Raw genomic sequence first — 22,370 nt, forward strand, 5'->3', positions numbered from 1 at the left:
CTCAAACCTTAAACACCCTAAACTACAGAGGTGTATGGAATGTAGTTAAATTGAGAAAAGGAAATAGGCTGTTTAAAAACAAGAATTTGACTCTTTAAGTAAGACACAGATGGATGCTTTTAAGACTGACTAATCAGCCTTATGTGCAATCAAAAGAATAGCTGGGGGAAATATAGTACTTACTATCATCAACAGCCTCCCTAAAGACCTACAGCACATAGTCACTCCTTGCAAAACAGTGTATTGATTTCCCAGATAAAACTAACAACTTTAGTCCCAAACAAGTTCACCAGGTTGAACTTTAACCTGTTTTAACCAGTAAACCAAACAAATTCACAAAAAGAACATTCCAAGGAGTATCGATTTCAGGCAAAACAAAAAAAACTGAAACAATTTTGGCAATCCTATGCTGAGCACTTCCAAATAGAAAGCAAGGAAGCCCTGAAAAAAGCAGCAAGTGACAGACTACTGTAGCTTTTTGTGAGCAACAAACCTACTCAAAATTCCTCTCAGGAGGATGATAATTTCTCAAAGCACATGGTGGAATTGCTAGCAAAAAATAGCAATTCCACCATGTCAAGCAAAAAACAACCTACGCCTGACACACCCGAAAACAAAAGGAATGCAGAGACTTGAAACAGTTTCAGCTGTACACACAATCACTCCATCAATGATTACCCGGTGAAAGCCCCATAAGCCAATGAGGATGATAAAGTCTCCTTTAAACAGACACATACCAGTCATGCTGTTGGTTTACCAATGGCGGGACACACGAGTCTGTGTGGACGAGCGACAACGTTCCAACAACATCTTCACCTCTTTCTCAATAAAGAGAAGAGGCAAAACGATTCCACAAGATGCTGCCTCAAAGCCTAACCTACACATTGAGCCTCACGCCCACTGTGTTGCAATAAACTGAGGTCTATTTGAGCATGTGTCCACAGAGCAGGGCCTGCCCCCGACTAGCAGGAAACAGTATTAAAGTGCTCTAAAAAGTATTTACATCCTTACAGACTTTTACTGTTTCTGTGTTTAATCATTGTCAGATAACCTGAGTAAATATGAAATGCAGTTTTTTTTAATAATGATTCGATTTTATTACAGAAAACATCTGAAGTATTCTGGCTTTCTCCTTGTTAGATTTAGGGTAGCAGTTACTTTTTCAAATAACTTGTCACTCATGACCTGCGACAGACTGGCAACCTGTCCAGGGTGAATCCCGCCTCTCGCCCCGAACGTTAGCCGGAGATAGGCACCAGCACCTCTCCCGACCCCACTAAGGGACAAGGGTGTAAGAAAATGGATGGATGGATGGATGTCACTCATGACAGCTACAACTATTTGAAGTATTTTTATTAGCAATATGGTTATTGAATTTTTTATATAACTAAGCAAACAAGCAACAGTAGTACAGTTACCATAGGATTCACATTAAGCAATAGTCCCCCAAAATAAACAAATGTTAATTAAAAACAAAAATACAAATTCAACCAGAAAACACAAAAAAGAAACAAAAAAACCCAAAACTAAAGTTAGCAATAAGCATCATTTTCTAAATTAAAGATTATTATATTTCTTCAAAGCCTTCTCAAAATTTAAATAGCGGTTGATTCGTGATTTATCATTGTGGCATATTAAATTGGGAATTATTATAATACATTTTTAGATCATGCTAGTTGATGTAGCTACCCCCCCCCCTAATAAATGGGGCCATTATTTAATAAGTGATTTTTCTTTTTCCTTTTTACTCAGGTTATCTTTGTCTAATCTTAAAATTCATCTACAAGAGACAAAAAAGAAAATAAAAAATACATAAATAAATAACAATAATGATGATAAAATAAAAAAGAAAACTGAAGAAATCAGTAAAGGCAAATACTTTCTTTACAGCACCTACATCAGAATGCACTAATGTACACATTATTAATGTGTCCTCTGTTGCACTAAATCTCACGAGAAATGTTTACTCAAAGGAGGACGCGTTAAAAAGATGACAGCGTTCCCAAGCAATCTGTGTTTACAGTGTGCAGCAATATATCGTTCAACGAACAAATCCCAACAGAGATGAGTCGCCTCTAAAATAATTTCCTCACTACACCAGTTCACCTAATGCGGAGCAGAGAGGCTCAACTTCAGTCTCATCAGCTGTTTCCAACATGGCACCCGCAGCAATATGTTGTGGCAGAGCAGGACATGAATTATTCTGATTGCATGCAAATCCCTTAAATAGAATCACAGATTGAGCTAGGCAGACATGCTTCATCCTGTCACACATTGTTAGTTAAATACATTTAATACCCTGATGCATTTCTGCATACTGTTACAATGCAAATACAGCGTGCTGGAGTAAGGCTGCCTAATAGGGAATTATAGTATTAGATTGGGTTGTGTGATTTTACAGAAGTCATTAAAAGAAACTAATTCATTTTCTAACAGCTGTGCTAGAAGATTGTTGCTAAACATGATTTCATCATGGTTTGAGTTGTTCATTATTTAACCTCTTTTAAAAGTTCAGCAAGTGTCTGGTTAAATCAGTAGGGCACATTTTACTAAACCTGTGCACTCCATTTGCTGTGACAAGCATTTTCTGTCCAGAAGAAATTATTTGACATACCATAATAATAAGTTACTGATGATGACGAATGTTTACATTTTTATATCCAAATGGACAGAAACACCAAAATCATAAAAATAAGAGCACATGAAATAACTGGATACATCTCTATCCATTCACACAGTAAGCTTGCCATTTCATTTTTAGCAAAGGCATCTCACGGTTTTAGATGCAATCTGTGACTGGAGCCCCTCCCAAACTTACTGCTGAACACTGACAACAAGCTGCCTAAAAGAAGGTCACATCAGCATTTCCCTTGGCCTAAAGAAAAACTAATTTGGTTGTCTGAAATTATTTTAAATGGGCTATAAACCAAACAAGTACCACCTATAGCAACACTGTTAAAACTATAGTTGGAACGCTTTAAAAGCTGCAAAACCCAAATAATTTATCAACTATCAGCTTAGTATACTCCCAGTATTACTCTATAAAAAGCAGAAACAGCGTAAAGATGCGATATCTTGTTTAATTAGCAGTTGAAAACCACTATACTGTAGAGTGCACGGAACACGAAAGCTGTAATCCCTCTTTCCTATTTTACTCGCATTAGTTAAACAAAAAAAGACATCTAAATGTAGAATTATTACATTATGAGACCATGGAAATTAAACATGACAATTAGAGCAATTCAAATATATGGCCACCCTAAATAATTTGTATTTCCCACAGAATCTGATCATAATTGTAGAAGTTATATGAGGAAGGTAAATACTAATTTTGTTATTGCACTTAATAACTAAATGCATGCCATAATTCCTTCCTTGTGACTAACACTCATTGCTTGTTCTGGAAGTCAACAGATTAACTGGTAAAAATAAATAAATAAAATAGTTCCTTCCATCTGTAAACAATGTCCATAGTTACAGACAAGAGCTTAAATACAGTATATAACCTATTTGTTTCAATGTATGTTTATTTTGAAAATATTTGCTATAAAACCATAAAAGCCTAGGAAAGTCTGTAAAACTTTTAAATTGATGTTTCTGCCTTTAGACAGGGAAAATGGTGTTTAGCAGGTAAAAAAAAACAAAACAAACTCCTCTCAATCCAGAGACTCCAGTTCTACATAAGAGCTGGATTTACTGGGAGAAGTAATGAAAACAATCCAAAACAAAGTTTTGAATAGGTCTGTTATTATTTCACCAGTGGGGCACACCCATGTGTAAAATACTGATTTATGCATAAGATAAAGGCTGGGAATGCAACACAGCTCTGGGACATTTTGGGGGAAGTCATGATAGTTATTTTATATAAGGATGCTAAAGCAATATTTCTTGAAAAAGAGATGCCTTTTCATCCATGATAATCTCTAGATAGAATATCTGTACAATTCCAGTTTTGTGACACCAAGTCCTGTTAGAGAGCTGCTTGGTGCACTGAGATAGCTATTTAAGACAATAGTGAAAAATGATCAAGATTGCGAGACTGAATTCTTTTGTGAAGAGACATGTCCTTCTGAACTTCTGTGAACTTGGAAAACAAGAGAAAGAGAACTCCTTGTTCTAGTGGGATCTCTTGACAATTGAAAAGCACAAATTTGCAGATATTCACTGCAAGCCCTAAATGTGACTTTATGATTCCAATGCTTAATTACATCTGGCACAGTGACAGTTAGATATTTGACATTAGACAAACAGCTTGCACATTCTAGGTGGTGTTCTTCATTGATGTACAATGTATCTGATACAGAAAACAAAACAAGCAAGAAAATGGAGGGCTCAAGATGTTCTGTCTGAAAACTAATTTTCCTTGGCACTGCCTCATCGATGCCCAGACCTTCAGGGTAGACAAGCTGGAGTTCTAGCTGTGCTGCTGTTCATTTATGGCAGCAGCTCATAAATACACTATGAAAACAATAAAAAAAATAAAAAAAAACAGTGGTGTGCAATTATCTTTCTGACACATCTGAATCACCAACTGTGTGGTGATGTTTAAATGTGCATGTGTAGGAAGAGTAATTATAATATTTCCATAGCTTTATAATTATAATTTTACAACATAAGATCAGGTTTGCTTATACTTTATCACACTTAATTAAATTGTTTTATAAATTAACTAAATGTGATGCTTAGTGACAACAGAATAAGCAGAAATCTCACATGTTCAAGCCTTTTCTAATTAGTGGTGCTTTTACAGAGATGTCTGAAATTACAGCTACTTAACCCAAGAGGAAAAAAAGACAATCTTCCTCGGTAATTTTCTGCCTTTGTTCTCTACCTTGACTTTTGCATTTTCATCATGCAAGTCCTTGAAATTTTCCAAGTAAAAAGTTGCTTGGACCTCAAATTACTGGAGTTCAAGAACAACCATTTTTATGCAAAGGAAAATGTTGATCTATTATTACACAACCTAGATGTCTAATAGCCCCACTTAATTTTTTGTAAAATGTTTATTTATCAGAAATATTCAACAGTTGGATGAGGGATAAGCCTTTGAAAGACCTATGTGCTGCCAAAACATATTAATAAAAGTGCAAGAGGAAAGCTAGCCACAAATAGTTCTGAAGATTTATAACCCCCATTCTGAACAGAGACAGAGAAAAACAACATTAACTCCATTACATGACTCAATGGTGAAGTTAAGTTAAATGCATATTCAATAATTAAATATACATTTAACATTAGTAGAAAGGGTTCTAAAGTGTCAGAACCTCTGCAGAAATACAAGTTGGTTCAAAGAAAGTAAGTAGTACCATCAACTAAATACACAGCTTTATTTATGACAAATATAATTCTTGATTATGTTGACCTAGTTCCCGTTGATTTTTATTATAATTCTCACGCAAAGTGTGATTATTATTGATTAATCTTAAACTGATAATGCAAAGAAATACAAAATCCCCAGATTCTTCTTTTAATTTGTGAAAGATATCCTTAAAAGAGCTTCAGACTGATCCTTGATAGATTGTGAAACTGATTATGAGACTGATTATTCAAGGCGAGAGAAGCACATAGAGGATGTGAGCTTTACTGTATATTGAGGTTTTTGCAGTGATGTGAATGAACACTATGAGGTGGTGAAGAACGTCTTAGGGAATCTGATCGCACGTACAACAATGGCAAAAATAAAAAGTCTTTTGGTCAATTAGATCTTTGCAAGACATAGGTTCCTATTGTACCTGTGCAGAGTTATTTAACAGATTTTTTTTCTACATGGACTAAACCAAATGGTGACAGAAAACTAGTTCTCCAACATTGATTTCTCAGCTTTAGATACAGTACAAGTCTTGATACAATACAGCCCACATTCACATCTTAACATTACAGCAAAATGTAAAGCTTAATAGAAGTCTATAAAATGTCACTTTAAATGCCACGGATTTGAACTGCATTCATTTGCTCATTTTCAAAGTCAAGAAATCCACTTTCTGAGGTAATTTGACTTTGTTGCACTCATCTAAATGCCTTGACATTTAAAAAGGGAATCTGTTATGCAAACAGGTGAGGCATGTAAATCCTGCACATTGTTTAGTATTCAGCTGTGGACTAGATAATTAGCACAAGGTGTGTGGTCACTGGAATGACATGGGGATATGCCATCATGTTCTGACTAGGATTGCCATAATCATCAACATTTAGATAATATTTATTCAAATGATACTCAGTGGCAAGAAAATCAATGCAAACTGACCAATTTTCCGTCTTCAGATAGAGGTAACAGAGACTCAGCCTCATGCTTATCTGCAGTGATTCACCTGAACCTTCATGATTGAGAAAAAAAAAACTGAGTTGCAGCTGGAAGTTTGAAACTAAAATGGAAAGAACATCCAAAGAAAAGCATTTACAATTCACCTTTGGCCAAAAAGGTAAAGATACAAGTGTGGTTTGAAGGTGTTTTGTTTATGAGACAGAATGAAGAAAAAGCTAAAGGATTTCAGATGCTAGCTGAGCTAATGTTATAACCAAAACTATGATGTTTAACAGCACTTTAAAAAGATCAATGACATTCTTGTATTTATAATACTAAAATTGTAAGCAGCCTATGCTATTGGGACACTGTTCTACTGTGGGTACAAATTAGATGAATATCCCTCAGCATACATCTCTATCCCTGACCAAACAGCGAAGTGATGAAATGACTAGCAAGCCCCCCATTTACAAATCTAGTTAACCGTAAATGAGGGCTACATTACATTGCCTACTACATATGATAATAAAAGCAAAGAAAAAAATTTAATTCTGACTGCATCTGGTAATATTTACTGCTAGAAACAACTCTTTCTTCAAAAAAGGTTGTTGAAAGTGATATCTAGTACCGAGTAATTTTCTTAGGTTCGGTAGGGAGTGTGATATTTTTGTATTGTGACAGCCCTGTCTCTCAAACACCAACACCACCAAATTTACACAAAGAAATCTAGAAGGACAGACAAAACCAAGCACTAAAAAGAAAAAGTCAAGTACTTTAAGTCAAATGTCTAAAAATAAATTGACTATAAATTTCCTTTGATTATCTTCAAAACTGAAAGTACACATACAATGCTGGTTCCATTCATACTGCCAGTTTTATTAATGCTTAATTGTAAATAAGATTAAAATAGTTGTTTAGTCATATAATTCAGGAAGCTGTTTCTTAGAACCTTAAAATCAACTTGGTATTGAAGTAATATGATTTTTGTTGCATCTGTACGCTAAGTCTAAAGGACAACAAGATAAAAAAAATAAAAAAATATCTTTCAGCTCTGTCTTTCCTCCTTAAAAAGTGTTTCACCCTCTTCCCTTAACTACTAGTAAATAGATACATTTTTCCTGGGGTGATAATGTGAGGAGAACTTTACATTCAGCAAGGTCAACTGTTAGCTGCTGAGGTAACTCTGACTGAATTGTTTCAACAGTTAGCTCTTTGCTAAGGAAGGAACTCTGTCCTTCTACTGACCACATCAACAGAGACGAATGTACATGTTACAGACTCAGCAAGTCAGATCAATGGGTGGCTGTTTTACTGGACAAAATTCTATTGTGCCTCTAATCTCTAAAAATGCTGACATTCTCTGTGCTCTGTATTATCTTCAGCTATCAGGAACCCAACCACAGCATGAAATCTGGGACTCTTCCCGTCTACATATCCAGTTAGATCAACATTTAGCCACCAGCCACGCATGTTAAGGCTTATTCACACGTATGCCAAAGCAAGTCTAACTGTGACATATTGATGATTTATGGCTGTATAATTTATTTGAGTAAATTTGGTATTTTTTTTCCAGATACAATCAGAAAACGTTCTAAAAACATGATCATTGCTTGGAACCATTTTAATTAATATCACATTGCCAAATCTAAAGTTCAGCTTTTTAATACTTAAGAAAGAATGTGTTCACATGATGGCAGATGAATATAACTATGGAAATCCCCCACTTTACTACATGTGGTTTTTGCTCGGCGGAGACAAGATGAATGCTTTCAAACCAAGCCATAATGTGGAATGGAAAGAACCTGATGTTTGTTGGATTTCTTGACAAAGTGATTTATATCACTGATGAACGTACGTGTTCACTGGGTTGATTGCTTCTGCTACTGTTCTGTGATCAGTCATCTTCATCCCACAAAAGCTATATACCAAAGTTGCTCAGGCAACTTCTTAGACAAGACAGATCCACACAAATATCACTCAGACATGTCTTCATTATTCTGCAAACTATAAAGCAAATGTCCTTTTGCCGTTGCTGCTATGCAGAGTTTTTCATGCTTTTTGTTCATCAATATGAAACTCGATAAGATAATTACATCAATTTTTTAATTTTTATTTATTATACAGATTCATTTCATACGTAGATATTTTTTAAGGATCTATATATGTAAATGTTACAGCTATTGAAAACCTAAAACCTAGTTTTTGTTATGGCCAACACAATCATAAGGACAACTGTTGACTTGACAGTTGTCCAGCCAACACCATCGACCAGAAAGGTAAGCCTAAAAAGGTCATTGCAAAAGGAGCTAGATGTTCACACTGTATTGGATCCAAGCTTATTATCTGAAGGTTGAGTGGAAGGAAAAACTGTGATAGAAAAAGGTTAAAAAGTAACAAAAATAACCACAGCCTTGATGGGGGAAAAAAAACCATTCAAGAGTCAGGGGGAGATTAATGAGGACTACAGCTGGAGTCAGTGTTTCAAATGCACACACAAAGATCTATCCAGAACATTGTCTCATTCATTGTGTAAAGCCAAGCAGAAAAAATTACTGGGCTGTTGCTTAGTGCTCCAAAGTCCTCTTCAGATGAATGCAAATTTTGCATTTCATTTAGAAATCAAAATCCTGAAGTTTAGACAAAGAGTGAAAAAGCACATAATCCAAGTTGCTTGAGGTCCATTATGAAGTGTCAAGAGTAATTCATAATTTGGAGAGCAAAATCATATGATGGTGTTAATCCAATGTGTTTTATTAGGTCCAAGGGCAGCGCAGCAGTCGACATGCAAATTTTAGACCACTTTCTGTCTCCTTCTGCTGACGAGCTTGATGGAGATGCTGATTTTATTTTCCAGTAGGACTTGCCACCCGTCCACCCTGCCAAAGGTACTGAAAGCCACTTCAATGACCATGATGTTACTGTGTTTATTATTCTGTATTGCAAGGGGAAGATGTGGGTCAACAAACCCAACAATGCACACAAGCTAATGGCTGTTATTAGCAACTTGGGTTTCCCTAGTGCTCCAGCAGTCACACAATCCGATCATAGGATGCAATAGTTCATAAAGGCTGACATTTCTATATCCAAATTATTATTTTAATTCCTTTTCTTACTTTAAAATTGATAAACTTTACTACTTTAAACTGGTAAACTGAAGTTAGGATTTTCATGAGCCACTATCAGCAAAATGAAATGACAAATTAAATACATCACTCTATGAGTATAAAGATTTTTCTCTCTTCAACCAAAAGATTATATTTTTATTTACTTAAGTGTGCTTGTACATTATGTCTGCATGGTGTGTCCATTGGTGAAACACTAATTGAACAAAAGATGCAGTAAAAACTTGAATTTTTAGGGATTAGAACCGACTGAGTTGCACACAATGGACACTGAATTTGTCTTGACGAGTTGGAAGGGTGGAGAGGGTGTTTGGGGGGCTCTTTAGCACAGACACAAAGAAAGCTCACCACTTTGTTTCCAAGCTTACAGCCTATGAAGTAGGGGACTGGAAAAATACTCTCTCTTTCCAAAAAATTGGTGGGGAATAGTGTGGGAGGGGGCTTCTTTTTGACTGTAGCTTAAAAAAAGGAAATCTGACACGCAATGTGGGGGTAAAGGATTAAGCCTTGATGTTAGCCAGAATTTAGGGGGTGAAAAAGCATAAGGAGAACAGACCTGCCAAAGACTACCAAGCTATTCAGCTCTTGTCAGTTTCCATTAAAAAGAACTCACCATGAAGTCTGGGTCAAATAATCACACCACCGACCTTTGCTATGGTTGCGGTTTTGTCTGCTGCAGGATGGGGTTGTTTCTTCTATATAAAGAATGCCTTCCCCAAACACATAATAGTGCTAGCACACATGTGAGGCAATTCACGTTGCTCTTTAAACAAATCACACTTTTCACTAAGAAGAACACTGAACATGAGGTACCATGATGAAATAATTTGATTGAGTTGTACAAGAAGTCCTCTGAAAATTAAAAATGAACATCCAATGGGCCAAATAAAGTCTTGTGCTTTAGGTATAAGCTAAAAACTGCAAAGCAACAACAAAAGATAGTGGAAAAGTCTGGCTCTGTCTTGCTCCTTCGATTCCAAAGAAAACCACCCCTGATGGTTGTCAGCTGTGAAGCTGTGTGTAAGCAGTGCAGTAATGTGAATCACGAGGGGAGGGTTTCACTGAGTATCTGTGCTTAGGTCTGACGGTGTGAGAAAAAGGGAGGATGACTGCAAGAGACAGCGAAGCATCTGAACTTCTAGTGTTCCAGTATAAAACTCACTTACACAATGGCATGCAGATAACCCGTCCACTTCTGCATGATGAAAGCTGAAACTTAAGAATGCTTCTTTTCAGAGGCAGGGGGAGACAAGGACTACAATCATTACCAAAATGTGTAGGCTTCATTACCCAAAAACAATTAGATGATAATGTTTTTCAAACCATTTAAAGCCTTAGAAGTGGGTCTGCAATGATATTCCAGATGTTTCAATAAACTGTTCAATCTTCATTTATTAGGCTTACTTTCACCATTTGTTGAAAGAACAAACAAGCAAGAAACCGCCTCTTTTAATGAGCTTATATTTCCAATTTGGCTTTAGAAGGAAGGCATGCCCACAGCTCCAATACCTTCTTTTTAATTTAAAAAATATATGTCAATAGAAAAGCAGTTGTTAAAAGCTCTGAAGTAAAAATATGTGATTGACAAAAAAAGGAGAAGCACAAAAAACAAAAAAACAGGGAAAACCAGCGGAAGCTCAAAACAAGGGAAAAATCATGTGGGAATATTTATGGCAATTAGAAAATGACATTTTTGTTTTCCCTTATGATTGCTTTTATGCAAATTAAGCATCACTAATGACTATGCAAAGTTACTGCACTCAGCTCAAATAATGGTACCATATTTTTGTGGGAAGTTGTCATTAAATAAGTGAATGTCAATTCTGAAAATAAATTGTTTTAAGGGTGGTTTTACTTTAGCAGAAAACCCCAAGAACATCCTATAAACCAGGATTTATGTATGGCGTAAGCTACAAAATGAAGTAAAGACTCACTAGTGCATTTTGTGCTGCATTAGACGTTGCCCTATATTACAAACTAAATCAAATCCATTCCATTTCGAATTTGGGTGGAAAAAGGGACTTGACATGTGTTTGTAAAGTCCCTTATTTATTTACACAAATAAATAAAGTAGTAATGGAATAGTTGCATGCATTAAAATAGCACACTGCCACCCCTCTCCCACCTGTTGCTGCTGTTCAGTTGGTTGATTGAAAGCCTCACTTTTCCTCCACTTACAAGAAAAATATGAAATATTTTTGTTAATGGTTAATAATACTCATTCTTTAAAACAATACCTTCAGTTTCTTTTTCTTCCTTTCATTAATGTAATGTATCACACCATGTATTTTCTACTTTGATATTAAATTTAAAATATATATATTTCTGTTTATGAAAAATACAAAGAATGTGTCATCCCAATGCCTCAACCTCTCTCTCTCTCTCTGACCTTCATGATCTTGCTCACTAAGCTCTATATCAGTCATGGGAAATGAAGAAGATGCAAGTGGCAATACTGTAAAGGAAAGTTTTCATGCATTGACTTGAATTAATTTAGTCTACCAAACACTGTACCCAAATAGTGCTTTGACCTTTTGCAAATATTCCTATTGGGATCACAAATGCCATTGGACATATTTTGCACATAGCAACATTTGCTGAAAATTTCAATGCATCAAAAACACCTAACCTTAAAAACAAAAAAGGGTCATAATATGTCAATTTTGTTCAAATGTTCCCTTCTTTGCCTTTAAAACTATGTGATGTCATTGTAAACTGAGACCAATAATCACTTTACCTGTTATCCCTATGTGTGCAGTGTTACAATTAGGATAAAGTCTAGAGTCCACTGAATTAATTAAGCAGCAACAGAAAATTCCCATGAATCTGACATCCTTTACCAATAATGTAATCCTTGGGTGAGTGGCATGAGATTTGAGACAATTACCCAATTAGTACCGTTGTAAGCATGCTGCACGTAAAAACATTAGCTTAGATAATTAGAGTTTTTCTTAAGCAGTCACGGTGGCAACGAAGTCCATTATCTTAAAGGTCGGTTTTCTGCACAATACACAGCAATGGGAACTTGAAGAAACGCCCCTGGGTTTAAAAAAAAAATGCAGATTAGGGTAATTAAATATGGCGTAGTTTGAACGTAGCGAGTAAAACGTGGGAGTTAAAAAAAGGTAAAATCAATCTAGTGGGGGCAGGAGAAATTAGGATCTCCGCCTCTCTGCAAACTCGCATTCCAGAGATTCCCACACTCCTAAAACTCACCTGCCTTTTACTTTACCGCTTACAACGCAAGGTTACAGTGGCATATTCCCCAAATGCAGTGAGTTCTTTTTAAGAAAAAAACTGGTGCAGAAACTGTTTCTTTGCGCTATCCGGCTAAGTTTTCCCAGCAACGGTTAGGGACGACATAAAGAAACAGCGCGAGGACTCTCCCTGAAAGGTGAGCGCGGTCTGCGAGGAAAAGGTCCAAAGAAGAAGATTAGCGGAGAATTGGATTGTTTCCCGCTGAGAAGAAGCTTTAAAATAGCTTATCTTCTCTTTCACTCGCACATAAAGCGCTCCCTCTTGGTTTTCTCCGAAAAACGAGACTTTCAGAGTTGAACCAGCTGCCCGTTCCCTCCTGCTTCTTCTCCGCGAGAAGCAGAGATGCTCTACTCTCCTAAATTACTATGCAGTTGGAAATGCCATGAAAAACAAACAAGAAAATAACAATTCACATACCTTGGAGGACAGTTGCTGCGCTGGGCTGAGCTGTGGCTCGGACCTACGTGGAAATGCGTAACTTCATCTGTAAAGTCCAGTTTACTCCCATGCATGTGGAAGAACGAAACTCGTGTCCATACTGGAGGGGAAGAAGAGACAACCCCTTCCCTGCTTCTAGCAGCAGTCCCAGGCAGAGCGAACTGACATGACGTAACTGGGAATGTGGGAAACCAAAGTGCACTCCTGATTGGTTGTGGCATGATAAGTAGGCGTTTCCGAGGAGGTACGTATGCTTGAAATGACCAGTTAGAGCAGAGATGACAGTTACCGTGGTTACTGTGGTTTGTCAACCTATACACTAAAGAGAGGAAAACTAGGTAAGTTAGATGGTTTAGTAAGTAAATAGAAGTAGATTTTTCTGGCATGACATCGAATATTTATAAGACCTATGTAAAAGTAACCCATTACAATTAATTGAGGTCTAATTTGTTTGATTTTAGAAGTTGACGTTCGCTGCTCATCCTTTTTCTAATAACTTCCAGGCTTATTTGTATTTTGATGCGATATGGACATCTGTCCAGACGAGAAGTGTTTATCCTGTAGTAGCTTTTTTTTTTTTAGGATTGTCGATTATTAAAAAACAAACTTCCCATACAACAGAAATTTGATTTATTATTATCCACAAATTGCAGATATCAAAATATCATAACCCCATCTATTAAAGAGTTTATGTGGCTAACATCTCAACATATGGTGTGTTTTCTACATTATGGACACTGTTGTTTATAAAATACAATCATATTCAGTAAATTAAGATGATATTGAAAACTTAATTTCAATAATCCAATTTATTAAGTGAAACACATTATATCCATTAATTACTCACAGATTGATGTTTTCGAATCTATTTCTGTTAATAAGATTTTGATCTTAGGTAATAAAAATATGACATTTAAAATTACAATTGTACATCAGACTAATAAAATATACATATAAAGAGCAGCATCTTTGGGGTCACCCAATCTCCGTATTTTAACAGGAAATGCATGCTTTGGTCAAATTAGACTAAGATTAAGCTTTTTGGCTTCACTTTATGGTCTCATGCCCACTCTTAAGTATAATGGAGGATCTGAGATACTGTAGGCTTGTTTCTCTTTTAAAAGACATGGAAGTGATATGCATCTTGTTGGAGTGCATAGTACCACAAACCTTTTGAAAAAAAGAGCAAATAATCAGAAATAATCAAATAATCTACTTTATGAAAATGTTCACACTGAATAATGCTCCTCTTTAAAGATAGGCTTTACCTCCTTTGATGTCAAATAACACTACTGCAATAAAAAATATATATTGACCTTTTACACACCACACCAATAATCATAGAGGTTGCTTTAAATTTGTTGAAAACAAAAATGAAAATGCATTCTGGAGACCCTTACAATCACAATGATAATCCAGAATTATATTTTACTCATTAAAAATTCTGTGTAATATTTTGTTGATGCAACTTTGTGTTTGATTATTTTAAAAACTGGCATTGTTTTGATATATTTACAGTGAACTTTGTTGTTTGCAGTCTTCACAACTCTGCATTTGTTGTGATGCAGAGTTGCAGTAATTTGACTTAATCATTCTGTTCCTGATTCTCCATATAAGCACTTTCCTCAGAGATTTTGTAAAACAAGATATAGCCTGATTTATTTGTTTTTGCCTGTGTATCAGTAGAGCAATGTACCTATTTTGTCTTTATGATTTTTTTTTAATTCAACAATCTTTTTTTTATTTGTAAAGGAATCTAATTAAATATGGACCAAATAAGTGGAGGGAATCTACCCAGATTCATAACAAGCTACAGGGCACAAGAAGCAGGTGAGTAACTGAGAATTGGCTCGAGATTGCCGACTACTGATAAAGTGGCCTACTGAACTTTTGCATATCTCTGACTCACTAAACCCGCTAAAAGCCCCAGGTGCTGTCATGTTTTTGATGTTTTTGTCAGAGGCTACGTTGCTTTGTGTTCCTTCACCTTCCTCCCAGAGTAGCAGGTGAAGCACTTAGAAAAATATGTCTGACAGCTTGAGTTTACTGTCTGCTAAACCCACTCTGTGCGGTAATTTCTGAAATATACATATTATAGTTTGCAATCGATGGAGTCCCTCTGTCTGCCCCTGTATTATTTTCTTAGTTGGTTTCACTTCAGACAATAACTGATGAGATTTTCAAGAGTTTCAAAGATTCCAATTCAGCCATATCATTTGCTTTCATCCATGCAGAAAAACTGACACTGCGAATGAAAAACGGTGTTGGCAGCCCCATGTACAAACTGGCTGAATATGAAACGCTGCAAGCCTTTGTTGATGCCAGACGTCGGGAGTACCATCTCATTGGACAAAAGGTAGATTTTGGTAATCAGGATCATCCATGCCCTAAAACAATGCAGTATGAAATTAATTCCTAGTACATTTGTTAACGCTGTGATTTAGCAGCAGATGAGGAGGAAATTGCTGTAAAGACACTCTGTACCCTTACCAGAGCACAAGCTGACAAAAACCTGAGTTTGACGAGTGATTATAACACTTGATATGCTATTTGATATACATATCAAAATAGCATAGTTTGACTACATGAATCAAACACTTACAAAGTACTGTTTTTCACTTTCACTCCGTCCAGAAATATGAATGGGTGTATTAATAATACTGTAGTGGAGAATAAAATTTTTGCAAATGTTTATTTAATTCTTTGTTGTTTCAAAGGAAACCATTTTAAGTTCTTAGTTGTATGACTAAGCAGAGCAGTTATTGTGACGCCAGTGGTGATTAAGGTGTTAGGCCTATGTTGTTTTAATTGGTGAGCTGTCAGAAGTCTTTTTGCATCATGCCTTTGACTTGTTCCAATGCGGCTTTCTGCACATTAAAGATAAGACGGCCTATGTATTCACATTCAGTCACACAGCTGAAGGGAAACCCTTTTCAGCATCTCTCTCGGTGACAACATGGAAGGTAAATGAATGATTCTGAGTTGCTACAGGGTTGAAATATGTTTTGCATTGTGGGTAATTCAAACTGTGTTTAAAAACAAAAATATTTTCAGTAAAATACACTGTAAACCTTTGGGGTGATGTCTGTTGTGCACCAAGGTTAGGTTAAAAGAAATAGAACAAAAGCATTTTTTAAAGCAGCAACTAAAAAGACAAAATGTATTTATCTGTTTACTTATAACACAGTTATAATAGAAAGACAATGATATTCAGGAACAGTTATCTAATCCTATCAATATTTCCTATTCAATAAAGCAAACTAATAATATCTCACCACTAAGATGTAAACAGAATGGTTGACAAGTGGCCAAGGTGCCCAGAAGGGCATCTCCATGCCTCAATACCTGATTATTTGAACAAAACATAGGAGGAACTAGCAAACAATTCACTGGGTTGAAAGAGTGGAGCATCCATGGTGTTTTTCTTATCCAAGATCCATTAATTATGGAAAGGATCAGTAGGGAATCCCGGACTCTCCATCTTATTTTGAGGGAATTCCAAGGTGTTTCCAGCCCATAAAGGATATATTGTAAATAACCACTCCAGCAGGTTCTGGTCCTGCCCCCAGGGGGATCCAACATTACTTGCTGCAGATATGCAGTTTTCCCCAAGTGGGCATAGAAAATAGTTGGATGGATGAACTAACAGGGAAAGACAGTCAATCTGGCTCTCACAATCTATTTCCTTGTTGTATTTAAGATTCAGCAGAATTTGAGCATCAATCACTGGTAAATTTTTCAAATGTAGCAATGGAAAGCAATGTGTGTTCCTTTGTGATTGTTATGGCTATTGCTTAATATCTACCAAACCGAATATTTTGTTTTAGAACAAAAATAAAATACTCACAGAACTATCTTTTGTTTTATTGGTAACATGTTTTTCCTTTTCCCCAAAGTTTAAGTGTCCCTTGTAAAAAGGTCCTCTGTTGGGAAGGTCATGGATTTAAACAGTACAGCCTGATACTGAGGATAGAAAGCTTTGGATATACACATTAATTCCACGGCTCAGTATTAAGAGGACTTTCAGGAGTACTATGAATCTGTTACAAGCTGTGGACTGCCATATTGTTGTTGACTCAACTCATGACAGAAAAAATAAAATTACCAGATAATTTTATACACTAAATTAAGGCCCATTCTGATGGATTGTTTTATTTTGGTGAGATGAGATTCTTAGATTGACACCCCATTAAATATTCTCTTCTTCACTAAGAAATGTTCACATATCGATGTCTAATCAGATTTTGTTTTTCATATTAGTGAACGAAAGTTATTTAAATGCGTTTAAATAAGAACACACACATTTTTACTTCTGAAAACTGTATTAACAAAAATAGAATGCGTTTTGTAGCTGAACAAAAGGTTAGAATATCTTACTACCTAAAATGAATAGCTGATGTTATCCTCCTTAGCTGATTCTCTAGTAGCCATCTGTCAATATCTGACATCCTTCCTAGGAGAGATTTCCCCACTTACCACTTTCAGCTATGTGTTTGGCGCTTCTTACAGGGTATTTCAAATCATCCAACAGTATCTTTAAAAGACAAACATCTAATCTTTGATCCAGCCTAGGACTTTCAATTTCAAGACTTTCTGTCTATCCTTTGTAGATTTACTAGTATTTAGAGGTGGTTATCATGTTGCACAGTGTGACAAAGTGGTTCAGTTTGTGTTCACCACTTGTCCCTTATTCTTTCTCATTCACTTATTTTTATATTTGGTTATAATAATTAATTCAAACATTGCCATTTTGCTTCACTTACTATCCCGGGTTTGTTTGTGTTAGCATTATGTTGCAGGATCTATCTGTTTAGGTTAAAGTTATTATTTCTGGATTATGGGTTGAATTTGTTTCAAGGTGTATTTACTTTTCTTTGTACTCACCATCATTTGTCCTGGTGGATCTGCAGGAGTATGGGAGGGGCTGGCCCAGTACTTCCTGGTTAAATGGCTGGATGATGTTAGTGATTACCTTATTGGGTTTTACCAATTAGAGGGGTTTTTTGTGTATTGCTTGTTTGTTTTCCTTTAAAAATAACCTTTTGAGTTATCTTGTATTATGTAATTTATTTTGCAGATAACTTCATTATGTTGGAGTTTGTAAATTGATTTGTAGTTTTCGTGTTTCTCTGTTTAAATGTTTGTTTGACCTGTTCCTTGGTGGCTGTGTCCAATCAAGCACAGGTGTGGTGCCAATTTTGTATAAAAACAGTGAGCTTTTGGATGCTGGGAGAGAAGTCTGAGTAAAGACTGAATTTAAAAAAAAAGTAATTGGAAGAAACTGAAGCGTTGGCTGGTCCTGATTTTCTGCTCACCTCTGATCCTTGAGCCTAAACTACCTTACACACAGTCCAATTCTTCAAGCACCCTCTGATACTAGAAGTTATGGTAGATTTTATGATGGTCATGTACTGCTGCAGCAAAAGCAATCCCAACCATGATACTTTTAGTTAGATTTCGGAATATTTCCTTGATATGCTTCTCAGAAGTTCTGCTGTTTGTCTGCATTCTCTGCTGCCTTCATGTTTTTCTCAGAGAGGAAAGCTTTCCACAGTGCCCACCTCTCATGACAAGCTAAACTTGTGTACCATAGTCTATTTCTGGTTGCACAGGCACACACGTGTATATTAACAGTAGCAAGATGATGACAGTTTGGGATTTTTGAAAACTTTTTAGCATCTTGCAGTCTGCTTTCAGAGTGAACTTGTTTGCGGTCAGACATTTTGAAAATGTAGTTAGGATTATACTAGAAACTTGTCTATGCTTGGAAAAGTGTGTGTGAACCATTTTTGCTTTATTCTAACATGAATGTTAGATTAAGGATAGATGTTCAGCTAAACATGTTCACATTTCTTATGTATAAACAGCAGCCGCCTTCCAACACACAAACGGGCCATAAATTAGCACCAAAATCCTTTAGACGTCCTGTTTGTGACTAACACACTGTACCAATGTATGTGACGCTGTATGTGAGATTTTGTTTAGTACAATTAAATGAATCACTGGTCTGTGCATAAAAACAAAAATAAAATAAAGAATGTCCGCCCTAACAGTTCTCTGAAGGACGGGCCGCGATAAAAAAGCAAAAGAAATGTTACCAATTTAAGAGTGTTGCGTCTTTCTGCCTCTCCTAATAACATGCTCCATGCGTATCATGCATGTGTCTCCTTGATTATTTGAATTTTCCACTGTTTATTTGGGGGTTTCAGCTGATTTACCTCAGCTTGTGAGACTCACACATTCAATTACGCTAATCAAGACAACAGTAAAATGTCTCCAGAAAAAATTGTCCTTGTACTTTGATATAAAAGGCTTACATTTTCTTATTAAAACGTCACCTGTCTCACAGCTCTGTGTGTAATGCCATTAATTCTAAATGTTCATTTTTGAACTCGGTTTCAAAAACTTTATGAATTCAAGGGTCAAATAAGTGTTTTTTTTGGGGCGGGGGGTTTCCCTCCAGGTTATAAGTTATAGACATTTAAAAGCAAGAATCCTCTTTAAGGACTCTCTTTCCTTCTTGTGGAATAAACCTTGTTTTATAGGTTCAGAAGACGTGCTGTGCAGCCAAGGCAACCAAGGAGAGCTCCTTATTACGACAGCACCGGCAGGTGTGGAGCAGAGAATGCCCCAGGCTGCAAAAAGCTGAGTAAGTACCCACTATAACTGCTTGTCATTATCTGCTGCAGTTTTCTGAATCAGCTTCTCGCACAAAGAAACCATTCTGCTTAAGCTCCTATTGCACCCGCATAGAAATCTGCATGACAAAGATGGGGGGGGTTGTTTAAAAAAAGAGGGAACCAAGTCAGATCGAAGAAGAAAAATATGTCCATGGGGGCAAAGAGGTAGAGAGGCTTAAGTTGATTTCCTGATGGAGTTTTAAGGGTTGAATTGAGGTAGTGGAGTGACCAGGAGAAGTGGGAGGTAATAGTTGTGTCATCTCATGGGAAACTTTGTCTGCCCTTCTCTGTATGGGCCGTGGGTGATCAGGATCTAGAAGTGTCCTGCCTTGTGAAGTGAGAAGGGCAGTGTTAGCTCTGGGGTGCAGCTTGTTTGGCTGTGTGATGACTGTGTCTGAGCCAACCAAGGTTAATGATATCCACAACTATGAGCCTCAGTAATGAGCCATCTAGATATGCCACTTCTTGCATCCCTCCACACACACACACAGAATACCTTGTGAAAGCTACATTGTCACATTGAACACTGGTAAATAAATCGCTATGGTTACCATGACCATTTTCCACACAGTCATAACACCCCTAAGGCCAGCTGCTAAAAAGCCAGCATTCGTGGGTAATTTCCACCACAGGCCGTTTAAGTTCAATTCGTACCAGAGCTACAAGACACCCTGTCTGAAAAACCTTCAGTGAAAGTCCATTATTCTTGTGTGATGGATGTTTCTAACTCCTCATCTCTCCACAAACCCTGTCATAAGCAGGAGCGCGGAACATTTCGGAAAATTCAACACATTTTTTTTTTAGAATTTCTTATTATGCCAACAGAAACAATTACCAAACCACAAATTAAATCTGTATAAAAATTTGTGCGTTCTTTCTGGCATCCAAGCAAAGAGTCTTTTTCCCACTTGCCCTATCTTCGTAATATATTCCAGGATCTTTGCAGTTTGATTGCTCACAATTAACAAAAAGGACATAAATTAAAAAGGAGAAACCAATTTTAATCTTGCCCTATGTTGAATTGAAATCCTGGTGTCATATAGACAGCGATACATGCTTTATAAAAGGTGCCCATCGATGGATCTATCCATGGCAGCTTAACGGTACTGCTCTCTGCCAATTGCCAGCTGACCTTTACCTGGCTAAACACCCAAGGGTGTGGGAACGCTATGTAGCTCGTAAATCATTCTGTGCTGGATTCACTTGACATTTTTGAGGTTGTTCTATCATTTATTTGAGAGAAAAGAAATTAATGTTCATTTCGGGTGTTTTACCCGTTTTATCACAGTGTCTTTGTAAAACCTCATGGTTTATATTTGTAGATGCCATGAGATTTTTTTTCTTGTCCTACATTTTGAACTGAGTGTCTTTAGTGGATATGAACTGACTTTTTTCTCTCACTTCTGCAAAACAGGGAGCAGGCAGAGGACGATATCCGTGACTTTTTTAATGAGATCAAGCCAAGTGATATAACAGACACTGCCGTCTTCTTACTTCAGAAATACAGTAAGTCACATTAACTATCCTTCTCTGTATGTAAAAAATATATATATATATATATATATATATATATATATATATATATATATATATATATATATATATATATAGTTCATGGGTATATATTTTTGCTTTTCAGGACAATCTCTTGAAAGGGAACGGAAAGCATTCAGAATAGCTACTGTTGTGCCTCTGTATCAGCTCAAAGATGACCTGTGCATCAGGCTGGGCAAGATGAAGGATCAGCAGCTCAATGACTGCATGTCAGACTGGGAACAAGTAAAGCAACAGGTATGTCTCAGATGTGACATGAAGATACAACTGGATGTCTGCAGTTTAGTCACAGCAACCTTGAAAAAGACTGGCTTTACAATATCTGTATTTACCACAGAATGGCAAAATTTCTTAACAGATTGAAAAAAGATTTTTGTCTATCAGTTAAATAAAGTAAAATTGATTTTAGCAACTTTTGGTTTTATATGGCTGTATTTATTTACCCGGTCCGTACACTGCATTTTGGAGACATATTGATTCTGCTGGTAGAAAGCTGTCCGTCCTATACATCCAGCAAAGTTCAGACTCTCTCTTTTTCACAAACTGAACTCAACTTGTGCACAGGAGTAACTACTCATGAAACCATTCATGAAACTGTTGTTGTTGCTGTTGTTGTTTTTTAGCTATTTACAGTCCTAAAGTCATAATTTTTTTGTTTGAGTCCAAAGAGCTTGTGGTTGGCTCTAGAGATGAATGGCGGGCTTAAGGCGCAAGGAATGGTTTTTAAAGACACACCACTTCAGACCAGACATATTGTCGACTTTGTGTTGCTACCTGTTTCGTTCACATGGGCTCCCGTTCTCTTGTTAGCTGACTGCTCACATAAAAACGCAGCCAGTTTGACTCCTTCTTTTTAAAAAAGGAAGAAAAGTTGCTATGCAAGTAAGCATCTCTTTCTCACTCTTTTAGAATGAAAATTCAAAAGTCTAGAAATTTTCAAATGTTATTAGAATTGAGTGATATACTTTACAGCATACAATCGGTACACTTTGACCTTATTGGTTGGTTAATCATTTCAGACTGAAAGTGTATGACATGCCTGGTATAGTTGGTTTTAATGGACAAAATCAGTTTTTG

The 22,370-nt window shown here is 36.5% G+C and overlaps 2 protein-coding genes across 7 annotated transcripts in view; one reads left to right on the forward strand and one right to left on the reverse strand.

Annotated features, from left to right (window-relative positions):
- LOC103461688 (plakophilin-4) overlaps positions 1-17,986 on the reverse strand; it is an 89,994-nt gene extending 72,008 nt beyond the window's left edge. For 3 of the 6 annotated variants that reach the window (XM_008403997.3, XM_008404000.3, XM_008403996.3), the window contains exon 1: positions 738-858. In XM_008403997.3, coding sequence (XP_008402219.1) covers positions 738-744 — 7 coding nt within the window. In that variant the 5' untranslated portion in view covers positions 745-858. Of the gene's footprint in view, positions 1-737; positions 859-13,038; positions 13,211-17,943 lie in introns of those variants that run through there. The other 3 variants (XM_081603903.1, XM_008403998.3, XM_008404001.3) reach the window with 3 other exon arrangements.
- Positions 13,314-22,370, forward strand: part of LOC103461116 (coiled-coil domain-containing protein 148-like) — a 32,091-nt gene continuing 23,034 nt past the window's right edge. The window contains exons 1-6 of the mRNA XM_081603923.1: positions 13,314-13,397; positions 14,812-14,889; positions 15,294-15,415; positions 19,605-19,708; positions 21,154-21,245; positions 21,379-21,530. Of these exons, the coding sequence (XP_081460049.1) occupies positions 14,826-14,889; positions 15,294-15,415; positions 19,605-19,708; positions 21,154-21,245; positions 21,379-21,530 (534 nt within the window). The 5' untranslated portion in view covers positions 13,314-13,397; positions 14,812-14,825. The remainder of the gene's footprint in view (positions 13,398-14,811; positions 14,890-15,293; positions 15,416-19,604; positions 19,709-21,153; positions 21,246-21,378; positions 21,531-22,370) is intronic.

The sequence above is a fragment of the Poecilia reticulata genome, chromosome 2 (genome assembly GCF_904066995.2).
Source record: "Poecilia reticulata chromosome 2, P_reticulata-male-v2, whole genome shotgun sequence".
In the NCBI taxonomy this organism is placed as follows: domain Eukaryota; kingdom Metazoa; phylum Chordata; class Actinopteri; order Cyprinodontiformes; family Poeciliidae; genus Poecilia; species Poecilia reticulata.